We start from the raw sequence: 26,485 nt of genomic DNA on the forward strand, positions 1-26,485 counted from the left end.
CCTGCTGACTCCCAATGTGTTTAACAAATAACTACAATTTAGCCACGCTGCCGAGGAGCCGGCGCCGTCACTTCACATTACCGTCTCCCCGATGCTCCGCTCTGGCACATGCGCACGCATGCACACACACACACATACACGCACACACACACGCACACACACACACACACGTAGCCCTGCAGTGCGCCTTACAGACACACTCATTACCTCTGAGACGCCTCTGGTTTTACCTTATCTGGCCCTGTTTAGCTTCAACACATTTCAGCGAGCACATTGTACACCGATTTGCCTCCTACATGGTGCAGTACGGATGGCATGTGGCAAGGCAAATTATTGCACGCTGACAATGAGACGGTACAGCTTGTGATGACTTTGGAGACATTTTTTTTTCTGCATTGTTCTTAATGAATTTAGAGCTTTGGAATCTGTTGTATTTTTCTCTCTCTCTTTTCTTTTAGATTAAAATACATAAGAAGATCTGCCCATTAGTTTTCAGTTGTATTAATGAGCAGGAATAATTTGTCTTAAAAATCAAAATATTCTAATTTGTATTCTAACAGACGCAATAAAGAAATGTAGTAATAAAACTGTATCTCAGCATAACAAATACAAATGAGGTGTTTGAAATAAGCAACTAACCTTTAATGTGCTAATGTGCACACTTAAATATAATGTGCAGTTTATCAGTACAACAATACTGTATCATTTAAAGTTACAGCTGACCTTTTGGACTTCTGTTGTTATGACTTAAGGTTCAATTCATAAAGCCACAAAACCCTTTGTGACCATAATATGTGATGAAATAAAGTGAGCAATACTAGAGGAAGAAACCTGATCTGCTGTGATACAGACGTACTTTAAAGCGATATACCTTGTCTGAGCGTCCGTTGTTGAGGCTGAGGTTGCTGACTGCGGCGACCTTGGCGTCCAGGACCTGCTGCTCTCTCTTCAGCTGCTCCTTCATCTGCCGGGCCTCGGTGAAGGCCTTGGTCACTGCCTCATGGTCGTTCAGGTAGACTGTAGAGGACAGCGACGACAACAAGTCTGCTGAGACACGGTGGGAGAGACACAGAGAGAGGACAAGCAATCAGTTTGATTTTGCAATAGTGGTGGAAAAAAATTGATTTGGGTGTATTTATCTACCTTATCTATGTATTTATGTGTGTGTGTGCGCGTGTGTGTCTGGGAAGCTGATAGGAGCTTTTCATCCAGAAAAAAATCTTCCCTTGAACCATGATGTAAAGACATTAACATACACTTGATGAGGGGAATTTGCTGGGGCATGTGTGTGTGTGTCTCCCTCAGACTGACACTCACTCTCACACACTGACCACTTGACTGTCGAGCTGTGTGTGTGAGTCAGAGTGTGCCCGTGGCTAGCCTTGCTACAAGCTGCCCACTGCCTCCCCACCTGCCCTCAGCCGTGAAGAGACAAACAAAAACAAACTATGAACACACCACTTCTACCCCCAGACATCTCCTTTAAATCCCATTAAAACACCCATCCTTCACACATACAAACATATCTTTTTTCGCCTGAAATCTCACAGTTCCACATCGTAGCCAGGTGGACAGATGACCCTTATTACAGCTGAAAAGTCCTGCTAATTTCCCCAGTTGAGAACATCTGTCCCGCCACCAAACACAGATCACATCTCCCCACTCCTCATCACCGTCTATTATTTGTATTATTTCTGCAGCTTAGCTGCCGATGAGGCATCTGTTCTGACTCTGTGTGTGTGTGTGTATGTGTGTGTGTGAGGTTGTGTACTACTATCGCCTCTCTCTATCAGTCGGGTTAGCTCTTAACAAAGAGCTGTGGCTGGCTTATGGGGCCTTTATCAGCGCTAATCCGCACGGCTAATGCCATCTCAGGCCAGATTACCAGCTTCAGATTGGTAATGACAGAGCCGTGAACTCTTTCAGAAGTCATAAACAGAAAATCTGGATGTGACTGGGGCCAAAAAGGGTGATGGTGATGGTGGTGGGTGTCGAGAAAGGACAGAGGAGGGAGACCGGAGAGGGCGTTGGAATAGGGTGGCACTCAGTTTTAATCTGGAGTCAAAAGAGAGGGAGGGGGACAGATAGATATTCTTGTGCTCACGAGTGTGTGTGTGAGCCTCCCTGAACACTGACAGCAATGCCAACCATCCAGACAAGTGAATGTGACCCAGATACATGGGGCGGAGGCTCTCTCACTCTACACACACACAAGTTTTGTTTCTGTCTGAATGCCAAATCTCTGCAGACAGCCACAATACATTTTTGACCACAACAACACTCCGGCAGGGAAGTCGGGACGAACTGCAGAGTTTCATGACAGGGACGAGGACAAATGTGTGATCGTGGTAGAAGTTACAGACGCTGACAGGCCCTCAGTTTGGTTTAAGATGGGTAGATGGATAGATGGATGGATGGATGAAGTACGAACAAGAAAGACATGCCTTTGGGTTGGGAGGTGTCAAGAAAAGACAGAGAGGTGAGCTGTGGAGAAGCTAGCAGAGACAGACAAACTGAAATCAATTCAGATGCCTATGCAGGGACTTCGTGGAAGGAGAAGCTACTGAAAATGTACTCAGTTTACTTGTTCTTTTTACCCGCAGATACAACCCCAATATTCTAACAGCCTTAGTGACCAGAAACACTGTGACAGCACCAAATCAATCAGATCTTGTCACCATTTTTTCCACACATTTATACACTACTGTGTCTCTCAACAAGTGACACAAAACAGATGCTAAATGAGAATAGACTCTTTCAAAGTCAAAATAGGCAGCAAAATGACCAATTTAGAATATTCACAAAGGTGTCAGAGGTAAAAGTACCTGTTACTCTCACTGGAACATTTAGTGGTATATTCTTATATATTACATGTTAATGGATTATTATTATGTGTGATTTAACATGTAAACTGTTCTTTAGTGTTGTTGAGGTGGTAATTTCAAATACTTGAAATACTTTGAGGCTGTAATACGTTTGTATGTAAAATCTTACTCTGCAAGTCAAAAATACACTATTTTAGTCTGAAATGTGGTGCAGCAGAAGTATAAAAATGTATAAAATGGAAATAGAAAGTAAAGTACAAGTATCGTAAAACTGTGCACACACGTTAAAGGTATGTGCCATTCCAAAAAGAAAATACTGAAACGTGTGTATGTGACTTACAGTGGGAAGCAAATCACGTATGATTAGTTTTCTTAGTTTTGTGTACATTGCTGGGCACTGAATTGCTCACTAGTGTTTTGCCACCCTTTTAATTTCCATGACATCTGCTTTACATGTGTGTCTGTTCTTGCTCCTGTCTGAATTGAAATAACCCAAACACACTCCCTGTGCCACACACACACTCACTCACTCCCACATCAAAACGACCGCCTCTAGACTCTTTTCCAATTTGTCTGCCCCTTCTATCCCCCCTGAACTTGTAACAGGAATCCTAATACGACTATGAACTGTAATAACAAATGTGCTGGTGAGCGGCTATAAACTCAGTGGCAACAGATGGGACCGTGTGCTGACTGGTATCTGCAGCACAAAACACACTGGTCCCTGCACACAAATAATTCAGCAGAGATCACACACAAACTTTAAACACTGTAATCCATTTTTCTGAACAAAAAACATCTGGGACTGAAAATCCACTAATCTGATATTAAATCCACCGATTTGTTGAAAAACAGTGAGATTAGCCAAGAAGTCAGGAAAAAAAAAAACGCCTATTGCATAGGAGGAGGTGGGATTGTGAGCTTTTGTGTGCTTTGAGTGTGTGTGTGTGTGTGTGTGCTGTCATTGTGTCATTAATGCTGGGTGTTTGCGCTGTCCTGGCTCATGTAAGAGGCTTGTCTAATCTCATTGGTGATACCTCCTGTCTGTCATGCGCTCCTCTCTTTATTATTCCCCCGCTTCATCGCTCAGGAAAAAAAAGTGCTAATCCCCATCTTTCTCTCTCTCTCACTCTCTCTCCCCTTCCCTCCTTCCCCTCACTCCTATGTCTCTCTGTCTCTTTCAGTCACTAATAAACACATAACAATGAAGCAGCCCGGAGGCAAATAGCGTCACGGACGAAAAACACAAACACACTAATTATAGCCTGTTACATATGTGTAATATTTGAACTATCAGTGTTGCGTGAAAAATGGATTAAGAGTACAAAATGGTGATTCATTTATGTCATATTTTATGTATGTGTGCATATGGCCGGGTATGATTATGGCACTGGCACTGGCAACAATGACAACACTACTAGGAAAATTCTTGTCATTCCAGCTACCAGCAAGGCTATCAGTGTTTTCCTAAAAGATACACATTGTCCTAATGGGAAAAATTTACTTTTGACAAAAGTGTATTGAAATGTGGGAACACTGATGCTGCATGTGAACCAGATCCATGGATTCAATACACGCATTTATTGGGACATAGATTTATTAGACAAATGTTTATTAAAACTTTAATCATATTTTTTGCAGTTCATTTGGCCAGCTTTTGTATTAGCAATAACACTAATCCTGTATTCACCAAATGGATGTTGGTAGGTCTTATGATTACCCTGACCACTAACATTATTTTCTAAGAAGTATGTCACAGTACAACTGTCTGCGTAATTTCACTGAGCATTGTGATCATTTTTCTGTCGCTATTTTTTAAGGATGTGATTATGACGACATCCCTATTATTAGCTAAAGAGCCATGAAAAAGCTTTTACTGGTCAAATGTCTCTCAGCCATCAGTAAGCACAACACCTATTTGACTTGCTAATGTGTGGTGATTCAGAAGTCTCGTAGTAGGAGGGCCATGTTCCCAGATCTTAGTACATAATTTGAGTACAATGAGTACAATGTTATGACATCTGACTGTCAAAACTACAAAGAGAGCCAAGTGCCAAGTGTTGGTGTGCGTGTGTGATGGATAAGTCCACTTACCAATTGAGCTGACCCTGGTCGGTGGTCCTCCGATGCTGGAGGGGGCGACGCTGTGCTTCATGGAGCCGGCATGACCCAGCTTGGTGGCAGCAGCAGCAGGGACCTGTGGGGAAGTTGGGGGGGAGTTGGGTGACTTGCTCTCGGATGCCTTAGGCTTGGCCGACAGGTTCAGTGGCTGTGCACCCTCACTGTCCTGCAAAAACCAAAACAGCACAGTTTCGCCTGCTGTGACCACCGTAGGAATTTGGAAGTGGGAGGCCAGGGCGGAGGGGACCCCACCCCTTTCCTCACCGAGACCACTCGCAATTGAGGCTTTAAGACGTACCAATTAAACGTAAGCCCATGCACAGCAATCTAAGGCAAGCCTGGTGGGACAGATGACAAGGTGCATGCCACTGCCCGTATCAGCTCATCGTCAGCACAGCAGTCAACGGCACAGACAAAAATCAATACCGATATACTTAGGTGCAAACCACTGACATTCACATGCAAAATAAGTGACTTCCTTTCACAGCGAAGTCGCGTCGATTCATGCACATGCATGTGCACACTCCACGTGCAGACTTCAGTAAACATGCACTATAATGCTGCTCCAAGACATGCTCCAAACAAGGCCAGCAGTGTGAACAACAACCAAACACCTGAGGAGAAGAAACACCTTTAGCTTCAAAACTATAGTGGATGTGGTTCTCAGTCTACACAAAGTATAACACTTCCCTGAGTCTTTACAGCTGCGAGACTTTTAAGAAGTCCCAGTGTGTCAAACAGCAAACAGAACAGAGGACTGTCTGCCACTTCAGTGTGCACTTGCTCCATTAGAATCTTTCATGGTTGTGCACATAGGTGGAGGGAACGGGAGTGCACACACACACACACACACACACACACACACACACACACACACACACAGCAACCAGCAACCAAACAGTAACTTGTGATGTAGTAGTTTCTTGAGGTCAAATACTGTTGATACCAGCAGTATTTCTATAATAAAGTATTAACATGCCAAACAGGACTTAGTATTAATATGCCTGTATCATTAAACTTAGTCATTCATCTAAACCAAAGGGTGTTTGCACACAGCGATAACCTCTATACGTAAACAAACTGGCATGCGGACCACCGCACGACACCAGGGGCTGTTATCATGTTAATTGTCATGGCAACACCACCCCTGCTGATGACCTAATCCAATCAGGGGAGGCCTTGGAGGGCCATGTGACAGGAAGGGAGAAATTAGATCGCAGAGGGGCCAGATGTACACAGACCACTGTGTGTAATTAAAACTCTGCAATTAAAAGGCAGACACAACATGGGCCCGCCAGCAAAGATGCGCAACCACAGTGTCTGTGAGGTTTAGAAATACAGTGTGTTTGTTGTTTTAGATTATTTTGTGTTATTTTGTTTTATTACAATCATATAGCAATTAAGTGTAAGTTTTTTTTTAATAAAACTGAATTAAAGGGAAGTTTATTTTTTACAGGTGTGGTCCTGTGTTAGCTAAATTTAAACCACAGAATAGAGACATTACTTTTCTTTATTTTCTGGTCATTAGTCTAATTGCTGCTTAGGCAGAGTAGAATCCAGCATACAGTGAGATCCAAAAAGAGAGCAAGTACTGTGTGTGTGTGTGTGTGTGTGTGTGGTGTATATCCACTCATTAAGGCCGACTTTCCCTTATTCCCACTCCTTCAGTCGTACTAAGCCTTATGAGCCCCTCACAACTCAATTAAGCCCTTCCAATTAAGCCCCTACATGTGTACATGTCCCTGTACGTGTGTGTGGGTGTGTGTGAGATCACCACTTTGCGTGCGTGCGTGCGTGTGTGCGATGAGGCCTAACCGGATTGTCCTTCATTAGGGGGGTCTTTCTAAATAGACGGAGGACCCCCAAAGATGCCTTCAGTGAGACAATGGGCCGGAGAAGAAGAGGAGAGAAAGGAGAAGAGAAAAACTGAGCGGGATCTTCTCAATCCTGACCCATATTATGGTGGGCTTTGGCTGGGAACACGTTTGAATATTTATTACAAATAGATAATGCCTCCGCCTCTTGTACAGTGGATGGGGGAAGTCTCCCCTCCGCGCCGAGCCAAATCCTATGGTGGGAAGGTGGCCAACCTGCATTATGCCAGTGTGGAGGAATTAGTTTAGACAGTGAAGCTGAGAGCCTTGGACCGACTTGGTTATGTGTCTGTGTCATTGCGAGACATTGTTCAACAAGCTTTAAATCTCATGACGGTGTGTGTGTGCGTGTGTGCAAGGCAAAGCATCTGAGAGGCTTGGAATCTTGAATTAATACAATTGCTTTTGTGTCTCTCTTGGCTGATGAAACAGTCTCCAGCTTTGAGACCGAAAACATGCAGAGTGACAACGAGAGCCAGAGGGACAGAGAGGAAGCAGGAGGGGAGAGATAATATGTGTGTGTGTGTGTGTGTGTGTGTGTGTATGTGGGCTGTGTTTCATTCTGTGGATGTCGACATGTGCAAGCGACATCAGGGTTCCGCATCTTATCATGGGAACTGACGGTTCAATTAACGGGACAAGTGTGTGTGTGTGTGTGTTTAGGTGAGTGTGCTACAATGCCCATGTTGAGACCTTAACATGTGCCTGTCTCCTCTCATCTCCCTGTCTTCCCTCCTCTCTGTGTTTGCCCCTCTCTTCCTTTCCTTCCAGCTATAAATGACTGTTTGGATATTAATTATATTGTCATAACTGATTCTCTCAGACAGCAGACAACACAGGAGAGGTAGATACGACTCTCTTTCTAACAACGCGTGGCAGCGATTCAAACACTAACTCCTCAAGTGAGGAAACGCACTATGTTGACTTTATCTTGACAGTTTAGACAAATTTTGTCTTTTTGTTTTGGTGGGCTTGTTCGCTTAATGCTGTCTTTGTTAATACTCATTAAATATGTCCTGAATTGCAAACTCTTCAAAATGTATTTGATGAATTTGCACTGTTTAAACAGTTGAACTTCTACGGTTATCAAAGGTGCTTAATTTGATTTCCAAGATAATGACCCACTGAGTGCAGGAACATAAAATCTGAAGAAAAATACATCAAAGTTGTTCTTGAGTACAGTACTTTAGTAAATGTACTTAGATACTTTTGATCACTGCATGTGCGTGTGATGCATGTCAGTGAATGGGCTACATATGGTGCATAATTTGAATCGCACTATTGTATGGGTCAGTATGCATGCCTGCCTACATCTATGGATCCACTCTTGCGTATAAGAAAGCTGCATGTATGCTGCAGTGATTTGTGCACAGCTAAGTGTGTGTGTGTGTGTGCGTGAAGGTGCTGCATGGTTTCGAGTTGGCATGGTGCCTTCTTCAACACCTGTGTGTGTGTGTGTCCGTGTCTCACCCGAGGGTAAAGCACTTAAGTGGTGTGTGCCTGAGTCCAAACAGCTGTGAGCAGAGGCAGACAGCACGTCTCTAAACGACTAGAGACCTGAGATAGAGGCCACAGGGGGAGCACACCTCTGAAATATACATGTCACTCACCCAGAAAGAGAGAGAGAGAGAGAGAGAAATAGAGCTGAATGAAAGATGTCAAAAAAGAAAAGGAGACTGTGAGGTTGAGGGACAGAAGCAGAAAAAAACAGAAACAAAAAGAAGTACAAATATTTTTAAAAGGCCACAGAGCACTTATCGGAAGTTTATCTCTCGAAGGTCACAAACTGTGCGAGTGCACGGGGGTGCAATCAATTGACCAGTTTGGCTCTGTGGGGCCCATTGGATGACATGTGGCCCACTCCCCAGTATGGCACTCCTGCTGGACTGGGGAGGCCATTACGACTCCCCACTTCCCCTCCACCACAGGCTGCAGCACTTGCCTGTCAGCCCAACTCCATATATATGGTAATAAGATGAGTGTGTCAGTGAGGCGGGATGGTAGTAGTGTGTGTGTGTGCGTGCAAGTGATGGAGGTGTAAGGAGGGGTTGATGGCCAAGGAAGCAGAGGTACAAGCTCTGGGGTCAACCATAAGCTTTAATATGTGTCATGAGCTGGAGTCCTGTGTGTGTGTGTGTAGATACAGGAGATGGTGCAGGTCAAAACGAAAAAAAAAAAAAAAAAAAAAAAAGTGATGAAGAAGGATGAAGAACTTACAAGTAGTAAAGGAAAAGACATGAGAGTGGAAAGAAGGAAAGGAAAAGTTGTGAAAACTTTGATTTGTGTGATAAAATGTGGGATTATACCAAATCAGACTGTCAAACTCTGCAGGAGTCTGATCCCGTGTGTGTGTGTGTATGTGTGTGCATGCGTCGATTTGTGACTGACCACTACACCCACCTCTGTCCACCCTTGGGGGGTCCAAGGGTGTACAGAGGATGGCAGGGGGCATAGAGGTTCTGTGTGTGTGGTCAGGGTCCCAACGGCTGACCAGATATTCATAGAATTCCACTTGGATGGACACAAGGCTTCCCCTCGCCCCTATTGTGCAGCCAGCCGAGAAAACGGCACAAACACCAATACATCCTCAAATCCACTGGGACCGTGCACCAGCTGGACTTTGGCGATAAAGTTGGACTGTTTGATTTGCAGTGTTGACCATGAATGTTGTCAGGGACCAAGTTGTGCATCAGTATGAGGGGCTGATCGTTGCTCAGGACACTTGTTTGATTGAAAAGAAAAAAAGGACCAGATTTGATGCAATGCAGACTTCAGACAGACTCAGACGCACAGCTCAGCTCATGCAACACGATCTCGTCCGGGAAGACATTCACTCTGGCAGTCACTGTCATAACACTAGAAAGGCCGAAGTGCATACATACAGACTGTCTGGCTGAGTCCAAAAAAATGTAAAAAAAAAAAACTTTGACAGCAGTAAAAATATTTGAAATTGTTTGCAATGGGAATCCACTTCAAGAATTTCTATCTTTATCTTTGAATAAGAAAAGCATAAAACAGATGGCTGCACTAGAATAATAAAAAAAAAAACTTCACCTAAGAAAATACTTGTAACAAGTTGATTTACATTGAAAAGGGGTAAATATACAGATTTTGGAAGTGATTTTTAAGATAATAAGACTTGATGGGCTCAAATTCGAACACAAATGACTTGGCAGGAAGGAATTCAGCTAGACAGAAAAAAAATTGAATTTTCTTCTGTCTGGAACTTTCAAAACCACAGAAAAATACCGACCTTCCACCTTTGTGAGCCTACTCTCAATTCTTCATATCCACCGGCATTTCTAGTATTAAACACACAAACATGCACACACACTCGCAGAGGCCTTTGTTCTTTTCCCTTACCTTGGTCTTGTTTGATGGCGGGGAGCTGCGGCCTTTGTCGCTCTGTGGGTGCGTGTTGGTGGGTGGGGAGTGTGCACCCAGGTTGGCTTGTGGAGGCAGGCTTCCTCCGTGCTGCTTGGCCCCTGGGGACACCTGCATGGCCGCAAGTTGAGCTGCGTACAACTGCTGCAAGGTCAGAGAGACAGGTGGGACAGGGGCCGGGTAGATATGGGTGGAGGGTGGTAAGGGTTGAAGGGACAGTAAGAAAAGGAGCAGAAGAAGAGGGGAATAACAGAGGGGAGGAGGTAAAAGAAAAGGAGAAGAAAAGGGCGACATGAATAAATGAATACTCGAGAGCGCACAAACAAAAAAGAAGACGATGGCTAAAAAGCTCTGGAAGAAGAGGCCATTAGTGGCCCGGCCTCTGTTTGTGTGACAGAGAGAGATAGAGAGGGACATTTCCACTGTCAACCCCCTCCCTCACCCCATGGGAGAAGCGCTAACAGCCTCTCTGACAGGCCCAGTGATGGCCATGTCCCCTCCAGGTGCATCGTGGGAGAAAGGGAAAACATTCTGGCTATCGAGGTCATGCCGAAGAGCCCGGCTCTCGCTCAAGGTGAAAAAAAGTGATGATGGAGAAGGAAAAGAGAGAGAGATATGGAGAGAGAGAGAGGGAGGCAAATCTGTGAAGCTACGTGCCAGATGGGATGTGCCAGAAGTGTCTTGTGCCCCTGCAATGTTTTAGTTAGAGAAAAAATATGCAAAAACAGACAAAGAAAGCTATAAAATAGTGTAAAATAAAGATGAATTGTTTCAATAACTGCTGTGGGAAACAAAAATCAGGGTTTCCCTATTCTTATTTATGTATTTAATTAATTTCCAATTAAATAAAAGCATTATGGCTTGAGCTGCTATGGTGTGAACGTACTGGGGAATATTTATGCAATACCATTGTATCACACAAAACAGTCTCTGGCCAGTATTTCCACAGCAACAGACACAGCATAATATTCACAACTTGGAAGGAGCTTCAGTATTCATAAACACTTCTTTCTGTTTCTCTATCTTCCCCCTCAAAATCATCCTGCAAAGCTCAATTACTTTTATGTCGGCTAATACAAATCTCCAAGACGCTGTTTTGTTTTCTCAGGATTGTTATTCCCTCCTCTGAAGAGCAACAGAACGGTTGTTTAGCAAGAAGTCACTGATGTGTTGTTTTTTTGAATAGTTATAATTGTTATTATTTATTTCTGGTGGAAGATTTTTCTGGAAGAGGACCATCCTTTTTTTTTTTTTTTTTTTTTTTTTTTTTTGAGTTTAACTTCCGTCCTTCTGTTGGTGCTTGGCTGCTGGCCACCGGCGTCAAACAAAGGCTGGTTTATGCAAATGGACAAGGAAGAGATGCTGTCACTGCTATCTCTCTCTCTCTCTGTCTGTTTGTACCTCTCTCTATCTCTCTTGACAGCCACATTAGCTCCAACTCTCCTCTGCTATCTTAAATAAAGACATTTATCTCTCTTTATACAAACAAGGGAAAAAAATGAGACATTCAAACTGCCAGCACACACGTTACCACAAAGAAGTACCATTTGGAAGAAACTCATATTCGAATTTGAAATAATCTCCGCCTGACTGCTACTAACATGTGGCAGCAACAATATTCACTGCAACAGCAGCTTTCTGTTACAATACTCTTGCTTTTATTGAATTCACATTAACTTTTCTCTTAAATAACTTACCTGCTATTCCAATAAAAATGAACTAAATTGAGGCACTAAATTATAGGATGCTGGATAACACCTTTGAAGAAATAGTTATTTATAAAACAGAGATTTTAGTGACTGTTCGGAGCCTTCTTTTATCCATATTTGATTCTTTCCAGCCTTCTTGTACTTTGCATCTGCTGCTGTTAAAGCCACTGAGGGGAACAATGCTGTCTGAGGCACATACAGTAGACAGGGTGTGTTGCTGCTGACTTGGAAATCAGCAGGAGGCGAGCTACATGAAGGCCGCACAGAGGGCCAGCTCGCTGACATCAGATCTGCCTCTGCGCGCTCATTTCTCTTCAATTAGCTGCACTGGGGCTCCTGGAAGAGAGGGTGAGGAGGAGAGGAAGGGTGCAGCCGAGCATGAAGATCCCTCACCCTCCCCTCTCCGCTTCCCTACCAGCCAAACCCCCTAGCGAGTGGACCACAGGCTCTGTGTGTGTGTGTGTGTGTGTGTGTGTGTGTCCTGCCATATTCGGACCAGTGGTTCAAAGGCCTCTTTATTTGCGGAGTGAATTGAGTTCCATTACAAGGCCAGCTCCCGTCACTCAAAGCCTGCTCAATGGGCCAGCGTGCAATGACACACACACACATGCTCTCTCACACACACACACACCGCGGTACAGAGGGCAGAGGCACTGTGGAGCGCGCCCAGAGCGTCGCCACAACAACATGCATGTCAACAAACAGGAAGTGACAGCGCAAAGCCCCCTGGGGTGACCAGAGGAGTGAACACACACACACCAAGGAACACAATGAGTGTGTGTAATCGTGGTTAAAGGACGAGACTAAGGAATATGAAATGTCACTCACTAGCCAGGCGTACTGGCGGAGATGAGCCGTGTGTGTGTGTGTGTGTGTGTGTGTGTGTGTTTGAACTGCTGAGACCTGCTCCTCACTCTTTTGGTCACTTAATCTTCGAATGCGAGACCAGTGGCAACACATCAGCACATGTTTTTGTTTGTTTGTGTGTGTGCACACGCATGTGAGCATGTCTAATGGTCATCGTGTGGCTGTCACATGACGGCCTGCCATGTGCGTTTGTGTGTGTGTGTGTGTGTGTCCGTGTGCGTCTAAGCATGTGCAGCCTGAGCTTTATTGACAACAGGGGATGTGTGACTATTGGTGCTCCTCTGAGTGAAGACATTGGGGCGAATGTTGGGTATTAGTGTCATTGACACTGCGGGTGCGTGCGCGCACACACACACACACACACATACACACACACACACAAACACTAAGATGTGTCCATTCTTTTAGTTGTGCTGTTTCTCCTGTCCTCTTAGTCAGGGGGATGTGTGTGTGTGTGTGTGTGTGTGTGTGTGCATGTGAGATTCTTGGTCAATAATCTGCAGCTTTAGTCAGATTACCAGCTCGCCTGGTCTTTGTTGTCAGAGTTAGCGGCGCTTCAGAGCAGCCTGAGCTCTATTGTTTACATGGACACTGAGGACTATTGTATAGATCTTAATGGATTCTTGTCAGTCTGTCTGTCTGACTTCCTGCCTGTCTGACCATGTGTTTTGTCTTGGCACTGAACGACAGAAAAAAAAAAAGAAAAGAAGCAGAGCGTGGACTGATTGTGTACTTCCTTTTTGTCACATCTTATCAGCCTCTCTCCTACCTTGAAACCTGCACACAGTCCTCAAGTTTAAATAAAACTAAAATGAGGAAAATCTCTACCATTATGGGCATATCCTCAAGGACAAACACAAACAGCATAAAATCTGTAGAATTTTCTTTGACCACAGACATGTCAAATATGTATCTTATTTTCTCTTTGTCCTCGCTTTCGTTGAAAATGACGCTAAAAGGGAGTCAAATAGAAGTTAGTGTCACTTTACTTACAGTCAAGTGCTATAACTTCACAGAAAAATGTTTTTTTCCATCACAGCTGTCAATAAAGTAATTAAAAAGGCTTTCACAAATCAGAGAGGATTTTATAGACTTACTGTATACATTTAAAAACCCTTTTCCCTCACTCATTATGTGTTCGGATGCAGTAAGGCAGAATCTGTCAACCTGCGCTCACCTATCTCTGCTGCCTATTGATTTCACATTGATCCCACGCTGCTATCGCAAAATGGCTTTGCACTGCAGCTCCAGCAGGCCTTTTGGGCCACGAGGACGATATCTACACTGAGGCAATTCACACATCCGAGAAAATGCTTTGCTGCACTCTTTCTCTCTTCCAGATAAGGTTTTGTGGAGAAACGAGTTGCTCGATTGATTTCTCATTTACCTCCTGTCATCTGTCCCTGTCTCTTTTTCCCTCCCTCCCTCCCTCTCACCGCCCGTCCGTTGCTCGTCCGTCCATCTCTCCGGTGTACAGTGCGGTAATCCAGGACAATATGTTCCAACATCTGCCTCTCCATATGAAGCCTGACCCACGCCATTGACCCTCTTTATACCATGCAGCACACGCGCACATTAAATCTCTTGCAAACATCCACACTTTTCTCCTCCACTTACCTCCAATTCCCCCATCTCTCTTTTTCTCTGTTTATCCTTTTAACTGATCATCCTTCTAAATACCTCTGCCTTTTCACCTTTATCATCAGTCTTTCTTCTCTCTTGCCTGGATAAGTGCATTTTTCTTTTAATTTTACAGCACTCTGTCTGTCTTCTGCAGTCCATCTGTGTGATATGGATAATATCAATGATATCAAGGGTCAATAGGGAGCCAGATTAACATGCTCTCTAATGCACAATGTCACACTCATCCCCCAGATTAAGATACTAAATGCCAAACTTGTACACTCCAAAGCCTCTGTTGCCTTGAAAACCGTCTGTGGAGGATTCTCTGTTAAGCTCCCATTGACTATAAGTGCTACTCTGTTGATTTCTGTGGAGGATGTTTTAAACATAGAAAGAGCTTTAAATCATTGAGAACTTAATACATTTTTTTAAGAACTGCACTTAACTCGAAGCTGTGCTTTTGAGAGTTTTTCCTCTTGGGTCTCTTTCTACGTACACACACTTTTACACAGTGTAATTAGGGCAAAACACATTGTTCATCACTGATTTTGTACTTCCTATCTGTTTTATAGGCTCAGTTTTAAAATATATTCACTTTAAAGTACAAAGATGGTCGTTCTTGTAGTTGACAGTGATGTCATTAGGGTTATTTAGGCTTGAACTTGGAGTCTACAGACTTTGTCAGAAATCCTACATCACAAATTGGGGTTATGCAGTTTAAAAGACAAAAAATGCTCCTGTGCTGCATTATGGGAAATGTAGGACTTTGTTTTTCTGTTTTTCTGGTAGCTTTTGAACTTTAAGTCAAGACTAAAAGTCAGGATATCCCAGGCTCTGCTGATTTAATTTGTATGACTCTCTCCTAAACCTTTAACTTCAAAAAACATGCAATACTGCATTTCTGAGGTGCTCCTTTAATCTGTTTTGTGTTTTTTTTTCCTACAAAAAATAGTGATATGCGAGGCAATATTCATGAGTTAAGCACAAAATAAAGCAACTAAGCACACAGATTAGACAAAGTGAATGAGTGTTACATGACTTCTGGGTAATAAAATTTTAAAAGTTTAAACAGTTAGCAGCTATTTGTGGTCAGTGGGTTTATATAAAATGTGTGAACAGTATGGGCTGTGTACAAGTGAGTCTTCTAAAGCTTGTTGAATGTACTGAGGCGCCAAAAGTCAAGAAAATCTAGCCCCGGGCCCCCTGTTGTCTACAGCGGGCCCTAGGTGTATGAGAGGAAATGCATGACGTGTCTTATATGAGGAAAACATTCATGCCAAACATTAGCGAGCAGGAAATTACACTGTACACTGCAATGACTACATGTGTGTATGTGTGTATTTCAAGTGCTAACATATCTGTCAGCGTGTTTCCCTGCACTCTTGAATGCCACTAGGAAGTTCATTGTGTACCCTATCTGAAAATCTTTCATTTTCTCCCTCTATTTGTGTGCGTGTGTCTTGACTAAGTGGGTTCACCTGTGTCCTCTCTGACAAAACCCACTGTGTTGCCGTGGCGACCCGAGGCCTGAGCTAACTGTCATGTCTCGTCTCGGCGACAGAAACACCTCCTTATCAAATGAGGCCGCAGAGACGATCCCAAAGGAAATCCATCCACATTGAGACATCTGTACTTGTGTTAGCCTGGGCAAATCCGTTTCTTTCTGACAAGCCTTAATCTGAGTGTGCCACTGTGTGTGTGTGTGTGTGTGTGTGTGCGCGTGTGAGAGAGAGAGACACTGTGTGTGTTTTTATGGAAGGATTGTAAGAAAAAAATCTGCTAGTGAGATGTTTTTTTGCACTTGTTGTGCCCTCTCACCCCTCCCTGCTGGTATTCCCCCCCCCCCCAAAAAAAAAAAAATCCAATTGCAAGGTGGACAAAGCCGTTCAACTGGAGATTGACTGAGTCTGAACACAGTCGAACATATGGACGGCTAGATTGAAGCAGTGATAACACAGCAGAGGACATTATTTTCAGGCTAAACACACAAATGTGCTCTCGCTCTCTCTCTCTCACACACACACACGCACACAAGTAATAATGAAATCAGTGTGGACAGCGGGGTCCGATCTCCATGACAGAATTACACAGCTATTCTATTCTCCCTGTAGTGTCTAGCATATGGGGCTGCACGTTTGACAGGTACAAATGTATTACACACACTCTTCCTGACCTTTAACCCATATATATTCCCATCATTCCCTAAATGTGCAAACAGTAAGTGAAAAAGATGTGCAGGAAAATACGTGTGTCAGTGCAGCTGCTTCTCTCAGATATTTGTGTGCGTGTGTCACATTTTATGATAATGCATGTCAAGGAGACATGAGGGCCAAGTGCAGCCTGTGCTGAGGCCGAGCCCAACACCGGAGGTTAATGTGTTTCAGATAGGGAGGGGACGCCCGCGCAGGCTCTTAACCCCTGGGAGAGGGGGGCCCCAAAGCCCACGTGGATCTGAGTGGAAGTATGTGAGGTCTAGCCATGTGTGTGTTTGTCTGTGTGTGTGATTGTGTGTGTGTGGAGGTCAGGATTACCAAGCGATAGGCCACTTATTCTAAATATGCAGACAGGAAAAGGGCCAAAGTCAGATTCATCCTCCTAAGTGGGATAACAGATGTTGACTCATTTTTTTTCAACTGTTTTACCTCTCTGTGGTTTTCTCTCTCTCTGTCATTGCTTTCTGCTTTCTTATTTATTCATTGTTTGGACTCCACATTTATGATGTAGTAGCAGAGTAGACAGGTAGGCCACACTTTCTTAATATTATAATATAAACATGACCACTTAAATTTGATTCCTCAAAAGTATCTTCCAGTCTCCAGTCAAATTATAGATCCCTTAAATGTTATTTTTCATCACAAAGAACATAACAGGACAAGGACGTCTGTAAAGTTTAAAGCTTCTGGCTTGTAGCTTAAAATTGTTATGTGATTTTCAGACTTTTTTTTGTAAGGATATATTTTATATTGCCAAAGCACGGGTACTGGTGTCTTGTCAGTCCTGTGTGACTTTTAAGTTCTGGCCATGAAAATCAGGTTTTTATGGGCTCACTTCACTGGGGATTTACTCCTAATGGGATGATCCAAGGGCAAAAGAAACCTGACTGTTGTTGATGAATGTTTTATTCAGAAACTTGTGGTTGCTGGTTTAGGTTCTGCTTCCGAGAGGTCGTGTATAGATACGGTGGTCTTACCTGGAGCTGTAGGGGTCCCAGGCCTGGTGTGGCAGCAGCAGCAGCAGCCATTGTTGTGGGGATTAGCTGAAGAGGGTAGGGGTCACCTGAGGAAGAACAGATCACATAAAAAAAAAGAATTTTCTCTCTCTGCGGTCCCCTCCCTTTGCCTTCATCCTCTTGTTTTTCTCCTCCCTCTCAACCCACCTTCATCCCTCTCTTCCCCTTCACCTCAGCCCCCCTTCCACACCCCAGCCACCACCTGAGTCCCCCTCTGCAGCTGTTAAAGCCATCCTTTGTGTGTGCTGCCGGTAGGGCCTTAATGAAAAGCCTGATTGTGTGTCCTCCTCCTTAATACCCCCTGACAAAGAGCAGCGAGGTGAGGGGATTCTGATAAAGCTGGCCCCAGCGCCGTAATTAAGAGCCGCCACTGCCGATTGCTGCTCTCTCCTTTCTCTGTCTTTCTTTTTTTCACCTCAACTGTCTGTCCTCCTGCTTTGTTGGTAGAAAGCTGCTTTGAGTCTCTCTCTCTCTCTCTCTCTCTCTCTCTCTCTCGTCTCCCACTTTCTCCCTCCTCGTGTTCTTCTTGTTGTCATCTTTCTCTCTTCACAAGTTACTCTCCATCTCCACCCCATCCTTCTGCCTCTCTCCCCCTCTGTCAGGAATGATAAATCAAGAGAGAGATGGGTGAACGAGGCGGAGGAGATGACAGAAGCACAGAGAGAAAAGCAGGGTAGAAAAGGACGAGTGCGGATTATTAGTGACCAGGTGCAGATAGGCTGTGCTGTAATTACTTCGAGAGAAAGGAAGAAGAAGAGAAAAGGCAAGAGAGAAAGGTCAGAGATGAGGGGAGGAGGAGGAGGTGCAGGGTGAGGAAGGGCAGATAATGTTCTCAGGGCTTGACCTTGCATTTCTGACCTGAACCTTGAGCACAGCGGTCAGCCTCTTGGCTGTATCAGGACCTACTGTGCATGTGTGTGCCCATGTAACAAGCCAAGACTTTCCTTCCGACATATTTTCCCATATAACTGGGTTCTTGAAAAAAAGCTGAGACATTCTCATCTCCAGTGGGGAGGGAGGGCAGGAGGGATTAAAGAATTATTTCAGGACTGTGTATTCTAGGAGATGGGTCTTTTCTATGCGCTCCCTGAACAAACATGAGCTCGGTGGATATTTATGCTCCTCATGGGGTCTGCTGTAACAAAAGGGAGAAGGACGGAGGAAAGCAAACATGTTGCTCTTGGCTTGGGGACAGCGACCTCGGTGGGCGAGGATGAAATTTCTCACTGACGAACAGACGAAAGAGGGAGATAGATGGAGGGAAGTGAAACGTCATTGATAGCCCTTTGGTGTCTGTGTGTGCCCAATTTTACATTTGAGGGGCATTCCTACATGGGATAATTGCTGCCTCATTTTCAATCGTTCTTCTTTTAAATCTATCACTTGTTTGTCTCCCATCGTTAAGAAATTACAGAGCCAAAAGCCACTAGAATGTCCCTGTATTTCTGTGTCACTTCGAAAAGTATTTAAGAAATCTGACAAAGCAATATGTGGAATAACACATTATGCTTTTAGAATTTGTTTGATTGAAATACTCAACTGCATTCTCAAAACTGTGCCTTCTTCCTTAAGCAACTAATTTTAGGAAATAAAAGGAGGAAAAAGTGAAAATCAGCTTCATATTCAGCTTTTAAAGAAAACAAACACCTGAAAATGCAGTTTTATTTGGAACTAATTCTGTTAAATTTAATCAAGTATTTAAAATGTATCACAGAAAGTCATCACAGCAGTTAAACAGTTTAGCTTTAACATGTTGTGTCAGTGGCTTGGACAAATGACAAATTGTATTACTGTTCAACAAGTGTTCACACAAGACAGCCGCTCAGCGTACCCAAGTCCATACTGTGCAGATAAAATCTATTCATATCTTCAAAGCTATGAAGCGCCGTGAGAATATGTCAGAGCACAATGCTACACATGTCCTATTTAGAGCTGCAGCACCAAACTACATCAACTCACAACAACTTTGAAAGTTGCCAGAGAGTTTTCTCAGGGGCGGCCCAGCCTGGCGCAGTGTGCCAATCCGGTTGGAGTTGGCGGAGGCAGTGAAAAGACAAGCCCACCACTTGACGGGGTATTTACGTGGGCAGTGGGCGTGGGTGAAGATGGCACTAATTAAAATGGAATGGACTTGTTTGGGAAGCTGTGAAACTCTAAGGGTGTGTGTGTGTGTGTGTGTGTGTGTTTGTGTGTGTGCACAAGCTTGTGTTTGTGTGCACACTCACATATCTGTGTCTAAGTAGTTTTCTGTATTTTTTTGTATGCGTTTGCGATATCACAAAGCAATCTCTGGCTGCCTGAATGTTCGTGTGTATGGTGTGTGTGTGTGTGTGTGTGTGTTGGTGTGTGTGGGCTGTGTTGGAAACATGTTCTGGCTGCGTCCTGTGTTAATGTGAGGAGAACCTGGGGCAGGTCACATTACCACCCTCCCCACCCCCCTGTCTGCTAACCCCCCCTGCGGCGCATTTATTCCCAGCATCCCCTGGCAAGCACCCACCTCTCTTTCTCTCTCTTTCTCTCTGTGTCTCTCTCTATCATGGTAAACAACACATTGCCACACAGCCGGAGCATGACAGCCAAAAAAACAAAAAAAACAAAAAAAACAAAAAAAAAAACATGTCCTGCAGGACGCCTGTATTTTGTTGCTTTTATACATCAAAAAATAGACAAGACAAAAGGAAGGAGCCAAAAGGACTGAGCGAGAGAGGGAGAGGGATAGATGAAGAGAGAGAGATTGAGAGTGTAAACAGGAAGGGTGTATTTGGACTGGTTTTTCTATTAAGAGAGAAATGTTGTTGTAGGGGTGAGCTCGTCTTTTGGGAAACAATCCGACTCCCTGTGTGGGAAAATGGTCAGGCTCTACCTTGCTTGGTGAAAAACATCACACATACAGAGTACTTTTACACTGAAATTTGCACCTATTTATGAATGCATGTGTGTTTGTATGTGGATGTTACTCACTGCAGCCAGGCTTGTAGTTGAAGCCAGGGGGCATGAGGAAGCCCTGCTGGGCTGCAGCCGCCGCCAGAGTCCTCTGGTCTGGTGGAAAGACTGGAATCATCAGTGGAGGGAGTTGGCCCTGGACCTGCTGATGAAGGAGGGAGACGAAGAGGGGGAGATGGGGAGGAAGAGAAGGAAGAGGGGAGAAAAGGGAAAAGAAGAGATGAGCACCTTTGGCATCTCTTTAGATGACCACTTATAGACACACACTGAAAACAATGCTCACAGTAATGCTAAAAATAGACCCGTGTGTGTGATGTTTGCAGCTGATCCCAGAACATCCTTAAATACCACTTACATCTGAATTGCATTATAACAGTTTCTCAGAATCATATGCACTCAGGCTCAGACATACATGTAATACATATGGAACACACAAACCACATCAGTGTGCAAAGGAACACACACACACACACACTCAAACACACTCTCCACACTCCATCTCCTCGATTTAAAGACAAAAAGCAAGTCATGAGAACAGTTCATATAACTCTCACAACAGCTGGCCTTTTCCTTTTATTTGGTAGATGATGTTCTTTCTCTTTTTCCCGCATCAATCTGCGCCCCGCCACAACCCAAACACAGCAACGCACACACAGACTCAGCCCCCTGTGCGCGCCCGTCGGCAGAGAGCCATACGACTTCACAAGGTTTCCAGGATTTTAAAAGGAGAAGCAGAAAAAAGCTCCTCCGATGGGTGGCTTTGGCAGGGATGACAGGAGAGGGGGAGAGAGAGAGAGAGAGAGAGAGAGAGAGAAGGAGAGAAGGAGAGAAAGGGAGACAGAAAGAGAGAGAAGTAGGAGACAGATGGTTGCACTAAACAGCGTTCTGCCAAAAACAACACACAAAGACTCGCGTGTGATGGACTGACTGACAGTTTGAGAGGAAAGACAGCACAAGATAAGGAGAAGAAGTGAGCAGGAGAGGGAGAGTAGAAAAAGGTGAGATAAGGAAGGAAATAAGGAATTTTATCGACCCGTGAAGAGGTGTAATGCTGCTATGATGTAGAAGCCACAAATTTGAAAAGAGGGAAAGAGCTCAAGCCAAATTCTTGGCAAATTTTAAGCAATTTTCCAAAAAGTCAGAACAAGAAAATCAGTGTCTTCACAAAAACTATTCAGAAGCATTTTGGATATTTAATAGAGCCCTTGAACTTTTGAGCGATATGGGCGCATTATGTAATTTATGTTAACTCAGGTAAACAGTTTTCATTGGCTACCAGTTCTGTTTTAAATCTCTGGACATGGCAACAATGCAACAAAGCTACACCCACATTGTACTGAAATGAGATAAGGAAGAAAAGACGTGTCTTGCAGTGTGATCACTTATTTAACAAATCAGATTCGTCACTACTGTTTCTCTTTACCAGTACAATGCTTTGCAATGATCTCAAACTGCATTTTTTTGTTTTCGCAATACTGAGGCACTCTAAGATGTGTGGAAACAAACTTTCGGGGAAAGTATTGTATGCCTACTTGTGCTTTACTGACCTTAACAGCCAGCTCTCAGGTTGTCCTGAAAAATAAGTAAAACTCATGCACCTCCTCTTTCTTTCTTTTCACTCGCATCAGTACTGACACTGATGAGTTTACTGATGACAAATATTTTTGTGCTTGACTGAGTTAGACTGGATTAAAATCAACACTATTTAAACTGACCTACAAAAAACTGGATTGGAATTGGAAAAAAGGGAATTAGAGGTGTATTGAGCAAATTTAAATGGCACTCCTACAAAGTTGGCATACTTTGGAAATAAATGAATGAGAAATCCTGAAATTTAGCCTCTGGTATGCATCATGCCCACGAAACACTGAATTTCCAATGATGTCACTTGATAAAATTGCTGGACTGCCCCTTTAAATCAATTCCCTGGCAGGGCCTGTGGGCCTTTGACCTGTGTTCCTGGCTGCAAAGCACTTTGTCCCCTTGTCACAGCTCATCTCCTCCTCCTCCTCCTTTCTGCCTCTCTTCTTTTTCCCCAGAGGGCAGGGAGGTAATAACTGAATAGGATAATGGGCAGGTAAGAGCTGTTTGATGTGGAAAATTGATCTGGAATGATGAAAATGGCTGGAAATGGCTGCACAATCATAAGGACGCGGTTGTGCCACAGTACAATCAGGCAATATCTCAGAGATACAGACACTTGAAGTGTTTAGTGCTCGAGACAGGTAAATAGTCTCTCAGTGCTAACAGCACTTTGCCTGCCTGTGCGCGTATGCTCAAGTTTCTCTTGGCGTATGCATGCTCCTCTACTGTAAACACCTATGTGTGTGTGTGTGTGTGTGTGTGTGTGTGTGTGTGTGTTTCTGTGTGTGTCTTCTCCTCCTCCTCCTCCTCCTCCTCACTCCCTCTCCTCCTGCTCCTGTGTGTCGGCATGCGGCAGCCAGCAGCACTGTAATCAAACTATCACTGCGCAGGGGAATAGCGTTCTCTTCAAGCGGCTCCTGTTTCCCCCCTTACACCAAAAACAATAATTACTCCACCATTTTGGTAAACCATAAACCGCCGTGCCGCCTGCGCCGCGCGATCAGAAGGGAGAGGCGTTCCAGCGCAGTGCTCGGACAGGACCCCCGCGGGGACGAATCACAGACAGAACAGTTCCGCTTTGCCTTTCAGGCCTAATTGGACATATGCTGGAGTGGAGCTGGCTAGCAATACTGTAATGTACCGTAGGGAGGAGAGGAAGGAGAGGAGAGAAGAGGAGAGGAGAGAAGAGGAGAGGAGAGGAGACTGTGGCAGCTGTAATACATACATACTGCACATCAACAGACTGGCACATATACTGTGTGACGTCTGTGTGAGTGTGTGCACATGGCTTTGCTTTCTGTCTCTGCAAATGAAAATATCATTGAATTTTTGCATCTCTTTTCCTATCGCATAACAAAAAGCTTGCGTACAATAGGAAGACATTAATCGGCCTAAAGAACTGTTGCACAATACGCGGGAGTCTCCACAATGGCATAAGAAGATCAGGCAACAGAAGATACGAACAGAGCGGCAAGAAGAAGACACAAAAGAATGAGAGAAAAAAAGAAACATCCAGAGACAAAGTAAGAGGACAGTTTATGCAGAGCCATTCAATCCCATATGTCGTTATTATAATAGCTGGATAAGTGTGTGACAGCTGCTGAGCTGATGAGCAGCACCACTAGCAATGGAATACACACACACACACACACACACACACACACACACACACACACACACGTATGTATGAGGTACAAAACATGGTTGATGCAGCTTTGTCCACTAGCTGGTCATATGATGTTGGAGTGGATGATGGCCCCCTGTGCATTCCTTCCCATTTACATGGCGGTACCGTCCACAAAACAACCTAATCTGATATTTCTCCTAATATTGCTTATACAATAACGCAGTACCTTAAAGTGGATTATGAGCTCTGTGCAACAGCTTCATGATCGTAGTGTAAACTTTGAAATCGAGAAGAAAAAAAGCGGGGAGCGAGAGAGAGAGAGAGAGAGAGAGAGTGAGCTCTCCCAAATCAGAGAATAAGCATCAGAGACAAAGAGATGCATTGACAGAAGGAAAAGAAAAGCCTGTGAGAGAAAGTGAGGGTGAGAGAAACAGAGACAGGGAAAGTGAGCGTGAGGCCAGATCTATCAGACAATCTCCAGATCCCACATAAAGGAAAAGGCACATCTGAAACAGCAGGCGCTTTGGGGAATGATGCACTCCTCAGCTTCTCTTTCACATCAGGCCCAAAGTGAACATGAAAATCTACAACACACACAGACAAAACATCACACCGCTGCTACTGTAGGCTGCCGATGTGGAGAATGAGGGGCTCCGTTTTTGATCTGCAAACCCTTTCTCGTCCAAAAAATAAACCTGAAACAAACAGAACTGTGACTGTATCCTCTAATCAACGACGAGTGAATTCAAAACAAAGAAAAACACTCTGAGAAGAAGAAGAAGAAGAAGAAGAACCACATACATGTATAAAGAAAACGTGTGAAACTTTTTCTTGAGAACTTCCACAGGGGCGAAGAGTCGATAATTCACCCTGGTGAGAGAACTTCTCAGGAAATAAACAGCAGATAGACAGAACAGAATGAACAAGAGAGGGAGAAAGAGAAAGAGAGGGGAGCAAGAGTTGGATAATTGGCAGCGAGTCTAGGCTGCGTTCGCCACGCGCCAGGCGGCACAGCTTGAACTTAAAGCGCCGCTGCGGCATAATGAAGATGTGGCCGCTAATTAACATATGGGGTGCGAAACAGGTTGGTTGGCACGCGGCACGCTAAAAACTCCAAGGTAAAGTTATTATTGGGGAGTAATTAGCTCTATGAAGTTAATGCGCTGAACAATAGCTGCCAGCGCCGCACAATATGGCTCGCATCTGAGCGCGCGAAAAAAATAGCCCCCGCTAAAGTGCGAGTCCCACAGCTAAAATCTGTTGGCGACCATATGCTCCTGCAATTAATGCAAGACCTGGATGACCTATTGCTAAAGAAGGGATGTGCAAGCGATAAAACCAATAATTAATTTGGAGAGAGGGAGAGACAGGAGAGATGGCTGGCTTTTAATATTAGTGCATTAACTTTCTATGGACAGGGGCTATGAGAGGTCAGCCTGCTGTGAATGTCAGGGGTTCATGTCCAAATGGCGAGGATGCACACACACACACACACACACACACACATGTACACAGGTGTACATGACTGGTTGGTTGTGGTCCAGTTTTTGTGTGTGTGTGTGTGTACACGCACATCAACACGTAACAAAAACACAAATTACTCTGGTTGCACTGTAATGGGAGTGATTAAACAATTACACAGGCAATTGGGTTAGCCGCTCCTATGCACAGTACAGAGTACAGAGGTGTTGGTGTGTGTGTGTGTGTGTGTGTGCATGCATGAGCTGTACTGCATGTGTGTGGGAATGAATGAAAAAAAATCTTTTTAGTGTTCTTGCCTTTGTCACTTTTTCCTCCCACAGAATGAAAAATATTCAACAAGCACACGAGCTGTGCTTGTGACTGCATCAGGTATGATTACAGTACAAGGTGTGTGTGTGTGGGTGTGATTGAGTTACCAATGCTGGTTAACCTTAATAGAGAGCTTGTTAGTTCCTGTCGCCGCCGCGTCTGGCCTCTCTTAAACTAGTTAAAGCATCAGGTGGCTTTGGCCGTTCTCGGATTCTGTCTCACTTTTTCGCTTCTCCGTCTCCTTTGCTGTCTCTCACCTACAGCAACTGTGGTCCTTGATGAGATGAAAGACAGTCAGCAGAGGTACAGGGGTAGACACACACACTTGACTTTGTGTGTGTGTGTTTTGGTTGAGTGAGTTTTGATTCATTAGTCAGGACACACTCGCGTCCCCTCGTTTCTCTGTTTCAAACACACTGTACATTGTGAGTGTGTGAGTGTGTGTGTGTTGTCTCTGCTCTAAGAAAATGTGTGCGTGTTCTCAAGGTAAGCCCTGAGCCGCTCGGCAGGTGAGCTCCTTTCATCCCTGTTGCGCTTCCCCGCGCGGCAGTGACAGTCGTCCCCCTGCAACACCGGAGGGAGCCTCGGAGACAAGTCGTTTAATTAGAATAAGAGAAGACAAGAGGGGAAAGCAAAGGAGTGTGAGGAAATGTGCTCACCCCTTTGAGCTTAACAAGAAGGCCCCTAGCAGGGGGTAGGAGTGTGTGTGTATGTGTGGGTTTTTTTGTGTGTATGCATGTCTTTATGTGCACACATGCTTGTGCTTTATAGTTCTTCAGAGAGCTAGTTGTGTTACACCCTCAGATTGAGCCCAAAGTTTTGCAAAGTAAGGATAATCTTTCCTGGTCCTTACTTACCCCCTGAGGGGAGAAGTTCAGATTCAGGATGTGTGGGTATGGGTTTAAGAT

General features: G+C 44.3%; 1 protein-coding gene and 1 long non-coding RNA gene across 16 annotated transcripts in view; one reads left to right on the top strand and one right to left on the bottom strand.

Moving 5' to 3' along the window:
- Nucleotides 1-26,485, top strand: part of LOC124053467 — a 254,075-nt gene that overhangs the window by 43,694 nt on the left and 183,896 nt on the right. The gene's annotated exons all lie outside the window — the stretch shown is intronic.
- Nucleotides 1-26,485, bottom strand: part of sox5 (SRY-box transcription factor 5) — a 216,014-nt gene that overhangs the window by 8,421 nt on the left and 181,108 nt on the right. For 10 of the 15 annotated variants that reach the window (XM_046378638.1, XM_046378637.1, XM_046378634.1 and 7 more), the window contains 5 exons: nucleotides 20,594-20,720; nucleotides 17,594-17,679; nucleotides 10,184-10,348; nucleotides 4,920-5,112; nucleotides 872-1,047 (listed from right to left, as the gene is read on the bottom strand). In XM_046378638.1, coding sequence (XP_046234594.1) covers nucleotides 872-1,047; nucleotides 4,920-5,112; nucleotides 10,184-10,348; nucleotides 17,594-17,679; nucleotides 20,594-20,720 — 747 coding nt within the window. The remainder of the gene's footprint in view (nucleotides 1-871; nucleotides 1,048-4,919; nucleotides 5,113-10,183; nucleotides 10,349-17,593; nucleotides 17,680-20,593; nucleotides 20,721-26,485) is intronic. The other 5 variants (XM_046378643.1, XM_046378633.1, XM_046378642.1 and 2 more) reach the window with 5 other exon arrangements.

Source organism: Scatophagus argus, chromosome 22 (assembly GCF_020382885.2).
Source record: "Scatophagus argus isolate fScaArg1 chromosome 22, fScaArg1.pri, whole genome shotgun sequence".
Lineage (NCBI taxonomy): Eukaryota > Metazoa > Chordata > Actinopteri > Scatophagidae > Scatophagus > Scatophagus argus.